The sequence below is a fragment of the Papilio polytes genome, unplaced genomic scaffold (genome assembly GCF_000836215.1).
Source record: "Papilio polytes unplaced genomic scaffold, Ppol_1.0 DF821845.1, whole genome shotgun sequence".
Classification (NCBI taxonomy): Eukaryota; Metazoa; Arthropoda; class Insecta; order Lepidoptera; family Papilionidae; genus Papilio; species Papilio polytes.
The window spans coordinates 2,756,836-2,763,794 of NW_013527359.1; the positions used below are offsets into that span (position 1 = coordinate 2,756,836).

Below are 6,959 nucleotides of genomic sequence, written 5' to 3' on the forward strand. Positions count from 1 at the left end.
GCACTATTATATTCCCTTTTCCTACAATGCAAGCATGAACTTATTGCTGGTTTAAAATAAGTGTCTAAAGGCAGACACTTTTATTTTAAACTGGCAATAGCAGCTAAAAAAGATAAAATATTCTTTCTAATTCAGTTCAACATTCCACAAAATGTCCGCCTCAACGTTTTGGATATTAGAAACTTACTCAAACGTGAACAGTGATTAAAATATATTCCAATATCTATATTTATAAAGGGACGAGGCGAGGACATTAACCTGTCTGCTAATTTAAAGCATAAATAAAGTAGGGTTTTTTTTCGGAAAAGTCTACAACGATAAAAAATTAATTTTCCAGCCATGTATCTATACTCTATACTATTATAATAAAGCGTACACACACTTCTTTGTTGCCTAAGATGTCAGCGTCTACAGCATATTTTTGAATAATTCTCTTTTTAATAAAAAGCCCTACACTTACGTCACGGTTTAGGCTATATATTTTCACGCCATTAAACTTAGGGGTAAATATTTTGGATAAAAACCCTAATGTGGGAAAGAGACCATAAGTTGTTGTCAACATCAAGGAAACAAGATTGCCAAGGTTTATCATGTCATGTCATTTTGACATTTGCTATTAATAACTTGACAAACGTAAACACTAATATAAAATTTTCATAATTTCATGCGGATGAAGCCGCACGGGAACAGGTAGTTAACAATATAATGTCACAATGCATTTAATATGTGTACACTTGATTTATTCATGTAGTTACTTGTATGGATTGCATTATCTGTGGTACTTAGTTACTTTAATCATTAACAGAACGCGCAGGTTTTTCCGCTCTCATTGTTGAGTCACATAAACCTTCACTACACTCTAATAGGCAAGGCAACGTGATAGTGAATTTTCTCCTTGAATTACACACATTACAACCATGTCGATCATCATCAAATCATTCTTATTCAGTACATTCAAGTTTCTCGATACATATTTCGTTCGGAATATTTATTACTTGAATGCGTAACAAATCAACGATTTTTGTACCTACCCTGTAAGCTGTAAGGAACCTTGTTTAAACTATTTTGCTTCGAGTGTAGAATTTCGTTCGAAGTAATAACTAAATCAACCAGTTCAACATTCGTCTCGTTATTGCAAAATTACGTAAATTGTGATCGCGGCTCCGTGAAGGTCAATTTCGTTTAACTTAAGTGAAGCCAAACATTAGCTTTATCGCTTAGGCATAGAAATCAAAATGCAATATTGTTATAGAACGTATCTGATACTGCATATTGATGCATTATCACTATCCGATATTTTGATATTTTAATTTATAAAGTGTAAATAAGAATTTATTCGTAGCGTCTGTTTTCTTTTAACTTACTTTAACAATAATATTATTAACTTTTGAGAGTTTTCATGGTGGAACACCACCAGAAATACCGATTGTACGTATTTAAAAAATCCAAAACATTGACCACAAGACAAACAAAACGGAATAGGTTTAGAGTACATTAAGAACGTAACAGTAACAAGGAATATAAAAAAACATTTTCTAGACACAAGCTACGTACAAAACCGAGCACATCCTTTATTGATGTCATTTAAACCAATTGACCAATTAATCCTCATCGCCTTAATAATCATGGAAACAAAAGAAAATTACTACTTTTATGAAGTTATTTGTATCAGCGACTATGAGCTTTGTAGATTAAACATTTTTGTTGTTGTTTACTAACAAAAAAAATTTATAACTTATATATAGTAAGATTATCATTATAGGAAACTTCAAGTATTAGTTATGTATTTTTATTCAATGTTTTTGTAGGTACCTACACTTTTCTGTTTACTACAACTAATGTATGAGGAAGCGTCATTCATTATCAAGACAATAAACATGGCTCGTATTAACTAAAATGATTTTATAATTACTTGCCCAAACTCACCATAATCTTTACCCATGATGACGATTTATGTGCATTTAATTTAAAGCCGGGGTCGATCCTTTGTTGTTGTCAAAACAGGTAAATCACCGGTAAATATTTTTGTACTATCACTTTCACTACAACAGACAAGCGTTGTTTAACGTAAACAATCGAAAGTTACATTTAAGTGATAAAGGCGACACGTATCCATATTTTAAATTCACTAAAACTTTGAAATTGCCTTTTATTTACAAACACAATCGTAAACGAAAGTTTTGTAGATACGCTAGCGATGATTCTCGCAACGCGTCCGTTCAACGGAGCGTCGGAACAACGACTGCTGAATGTTGATTGGTTGGATTGGATGACTACAAGACTACTGAATCACTTCACTCTCGCAATAATGCAAGAGGAGCGTGGTTGAATGTTGTCGTCGCAACTCGTTGTGCAGTTCTCCACAGGACAATCCGATAAACAAGTAAAAAAGGAAATAGCCATGTGTTGGAAATTGAAATCACAATGAGTACTTAAAAGGATATTAAACATCTGGTAACTTAGAAAAAGTAATCGCCGACCAATACTAAACTTAGCATTCGTTTAAGAGTATACTACTCGTAAACGAATGTTGTATATAGTTTTAAGTGGATTTTCTTTTTTATTTCATCATTTATATTTAACTTACCCCAGTACGGTACAAGGCAATAAAAGCATAGATAATGGTAATACTTGATGCATTTTAATCTTTTTTTACACCCGTAACAAACATTGTTATGTTCACGTGTCGTAAGCGGGCAATGGAATCATAGTCAATTCGCCACATACGAACACAGCGGGTGCACCTTATCTAGAGCAACAATAAGCTCAATTAAGTCTGTTACTCTGGCGCGATTAGCAGCTACCAGAAACACGACAAAAAGTATTCTTACTTGTTATTTTTTAGGCTCTAACATGTTACATCATATTCATCTTACTTTTAACAATTGAAATTTTGATACGATTATAAAATCCTTTTCTAAAAGACCATCAAACAGAATTAGTAAGAAGAATCAATAGCTTAACTATAACGACTCATTGATTATTTAATTCGATTTAAGATAACTCAAATCCATCGAATGATGTTTTCATAATTGCTGGGAAATACTGATTGTCCACTTACTGGTAATTCTTATCACATGTAGTTTTATAAACAATCGTAGATAACCGCTAAAATTAACGCAAAATTTTAAAGTTTCCTTTGTGATATTACGCTATCAACAATTCAACATTTTATTTGCCTACTTATTTGAGAAATGATTACGGGCTTTCCCTATTATTTATTTCACAACATGAACGTAATTGAATGATATACAACCAAAGGCTTATCAGTAATGTTAAACACTTGTTTTGTAGCAATAAAGTTCGTTAAATGTATAATACTTCTGTCAGTTTTAACTGAAGAGGCGAAATGTTCAGTTTTAATGTATGTGTCTAGGTAACATTTTAACAGTTACAACAAGTTTAATTACCCTTCCTTTTACAAATGTTGATCATTGATATTGCCCGCAAATATCTTTATTACCCGTAATATGTAAACAAAGAGCTTATCAATTAATTAATTAAACCGATTTGCTTGACAGCGTATACACGACGTATTTCAATTACCACTAAAACGTATGGATGTGACCTATTACATTTTGATGACGTGTATGAGGAAAAAATAATTGGATTTGCTCGTCTAATTCTGCAATCTTATCAGTTAACATGCTTTCCGTGAAACCGTTAGCAAATGAGATTTTATCATTGTAGTTATTTGTTTATAACTAAAACAAAAAATGCTTCTCTTATTGACCTCTTGTGCTTTAATTAAAACAATGTAAATAAAGTGTTACAAAATATTTATATCTTTAGTAATATCGCATGTCTACTATCGTTAGCATTATGATTAAAGTGCACTTAACATGAATAGTTGATAGTGCCACCCCTTTGTCACGGAGGTAGAATGTAATTAGTGTGCAGAAAGGTAATGGCGACATGACAAAAACGTGCAAATATGTTGTTAAAAATAATATTTTCAAAGAGCTAATCAATTTCACGTATTACTTTTCGATTTATTTGTTATTTAATACTTATCTTTATTTATTCATTGAAAAATGTCGTTTTAATCTGTAATCATGGCATTTAGTGTCTTCTAATTAGAAATATACTTTTAAACATGAACATAGTCTTATGAAGATACTTACTAACAAAAAAAAATCAATAAAGAAAGATTATAATTTGCTCGAATATTATACGTATGCTTTTTTTTCATTTAACAACGATTAAAAACAGCATTAGCGAATATACAGACTACTAGAGATTTTATCACGATCCTATTGCTCGTATGCATCGATTACCTATCGAGCGACGGCGCTAATTAGTTTCACAATGGATTTTGTACTTGCTGGAGAACATAAGTAGGTACTAGCTTTGACATAATTTCTTAGAATGCGAACTGATGACTTATAGGAATCCATAGTAAGTTCTTGGTTAGCGTGCAACTCTATGTTATGCTAACCATATTTGTATTAAATATATGTATGTGCATAATGCGTATATAATTTAAACCAAAAAATGGTCCAAGTGCAAAAGACTTTGCAATTCTCGTTTTAGATATCATGAACGGTATCCGTCACACGAATTTGATCACGTGCAGCCACTAAAGGATTATGTTTTTTTATAATCCGATTATCGCGTAAATAAAAAAAAACTAGATCAACGTTGTCTTGAACTCCCTAAAATTAAAAAAGATTGAAATTCTTCAAAGGTCATTACGCACATGTAATGTACAAAACAATGCAGTTTGCACCTCTTGATGCAATGTGCGAGGTCACTTGCAATATGTTAAGCACGCAACAGAGCTAGGATTTTCAGCTGGGGAGACCAAACTCTAGAACGCTAAGGACAATTCTCATTGTTTTATTGACTTTTTGTCAATTTTAAATTGTATGTAAAAATATTGTTTAAGATTCTCATGGTTAACATTTATGTTTAACGCATAAAAATATATGTTCTATTAGTACCTATGTTTACTTTTCATTATAACACAGTGGTGGTAACTAGTAAGTTATTTAGTTTAGTTAGTTCCTTTACTAATTGTCTTATTGTAAGCAGATCGTCAGCCGTCTGATCCCGAGTTCTTAGTATGTAAGCATGCGCTATAGATGCAGCTGTCTAAGTGAACAACGGTCAAAGACCTCTCTCAAGTTTCATTATGTTAATTTAATGAACATGCAGAAATTAGTCAAATCAACTAGGCTGGTAGTTTGATTAGTTAAAGGGGTATGATAATCACATTAACGTTTTGATTAATTGAAAATTCAATATGAATTTAAGAGAATGACTATTTCTACACATGGCTTACCTTGAGATCTAACCGGCGCAGTGTATAATGCTTGCAGCTTCTTTAAGAATTCATCTTCCATTTCGCAGTAACGATCGAGTATTCAACACAACACGGGTGCTCCTTAAAATATGTTTGAATATATCAATAACTTTTACAATAGTCTGACGTTTAGGAGAAGTTTTACGTTGTTTTAAAGCGGGGTAAACGTCCCAAACGGAGCAGGATGCGAACAAAGGATCCGCCACCGTCTGGTTGTTGACCCACGACTAGCTCCAACTACAGTTTCACGTTGCTAATATATTTTAATCTACCCTCCAGAAAATACGGTTCAGACAATTTTATGAACTTTCCTTTTACCTATAAGATGTCTTATTTCCCTGCTTATAAGACGTCTAGTTTTTAAGTGCATTAATATAACTCTGTTTTTTTGTTTAAAAAAAACTCTTTGCTTAATGATAAAAAAGCAAAATTCATATTTTGATATCTACAACATGGGCGCCGTGGCTTAGTTGGTTAAAGCGCCTGTCTAGTAAACAGGAGATCGCGAGTTCGAATCTCGCCGGGGCCTTGGTTAATTGCCTATATTTTTTTTTAAATAAATGAAACGTAAGAGAAGCAATGAATTTCTATTGATCAAGTTGTTTTGTGACTCGTTTGGTCTAAATACAAATTACATGAGGGATATACCTTAAAGGTACATGTGCGTGTTATTGTGATGTTATTGGCGCCGGCTAGTCGTCCCTAACTTCGTACGTTCCTGTTGGGGTTCCCAAAACTTGGCTCTTAGCCAGCAGGGTAACGCTTTTGTTGAGATGTCTTTTTATGTATTGTTGGAAACAAATTTGATTCAAAATTATCATGCCACTCATGAATTTTAATAGTTTTGAAAGCAGAAAAAAATATACTTCTTGTACATAGTCGCATAGATGGAAACAAATAGCTGACACGCCCTCAACCCCGTTGATAATTGATAGCGGCAAGTTACTAACCATAAAAAATACGTTCAGTTTACATAGTGGGCACATGATTCGCTGTAATGACTCACATTCAGTACCTAGAGTACCATACAATTCGAATAAGTTTGAAAAGTTTATTTCCATGTTTTTTTTTTATTTTGCACTACAGTATGAATTACCCCAAATTTATCACGTCAAGTCGATTGCTCCCCCAGCCCCACGAATCTAAGCGACTTGTTACGATTTTTGTAGTAGGCAGGTGTCAAAAAATAAAACCAAACCACAATGATACCGTGTTTTAATACAATAATCACTCACGCTATACTTTCAACCGCTACTCAATTCATAGAAGTTTCAACTGACCAACACATTAACATTTAAACAGATTACCTATATTTTACATACAAATTAGTATATATCGACTTACAAAGTTCGTTCACATAAACTTCAATATGTTCCGAAGAACCCTGAACAATATAGTTCTTACATTACAAGATTTACATGTATGAACACTCAAAGGTTAACAAATAAAAAAACTTAATGGGTCATAATAATTTTATTCGCATATAATAATTGATTATGATACATGGAGCGCAAGCGCGCACCGCTCGGGGGCGCGGCCGTCTTCTCGCTCCAACTTGCATTTATTATTTATTCGTATTGCATCGACGAGTCGTTATGCAAACCGCGGCTACATATTCACTAATGAGAGGTCTCGAGGCAGCATCGGTCGGACG

The 6,959-nt window shown here is 33.2% G+C and overlaps 2 protein-coding genes and 1 non-coding gene across 3 annotated transcripts in view; 1 reads left to right on the plus strand and 2 right to left on the minus strand.

Annotated features, from left to right (window-relative positions):
* LOC106107797 (CTL-like protein 2) overlaps nt 1–5,426 on the minus strand; it is a 20,149-nt gene extending 14,723 nt beyond the window's left edge. Inside the window, exon 1 of the mRNA XM_013288801.1 lies at nt 5,285–5,426. Within this exon, the coding sequence (XP_013144255.1) occupies nt 5,285–5,345 (61 nt within the window). The 5' untranslated portion in view covers nt 5,346–5,426. The remainder of the gene's footprint in view (nt 1–5,284) is intronic.
* Nucleotides 5,427–5,760: 334 nt separating this feature from the next.
* Nucleotides 5,761–5,834, plus strand: Trnat-agu. The gene has a single exon. It is a non-coding gene; the product is annotated as a tRNA-Thr (tRNA).
* Nucleotides 5,835–6,560: 726 nt separating this feature from the next.
* LOC106107798 (protein PRRC2C-like) overlaps nt 6,561–6,959 on the minus strand; it is a 10,452-nt gene continuing 10,053 nt past the window's right edge. The window contains exon 11 of the mRNA XM_013288802.1: nt 6,561–6,580. Coding sequence (XP_013144256.1) covers nt 6,561–6,580 — 20 coding nt within the window. The remainder of the gene's footprint in view (nt 6,581–6,959) is intronic.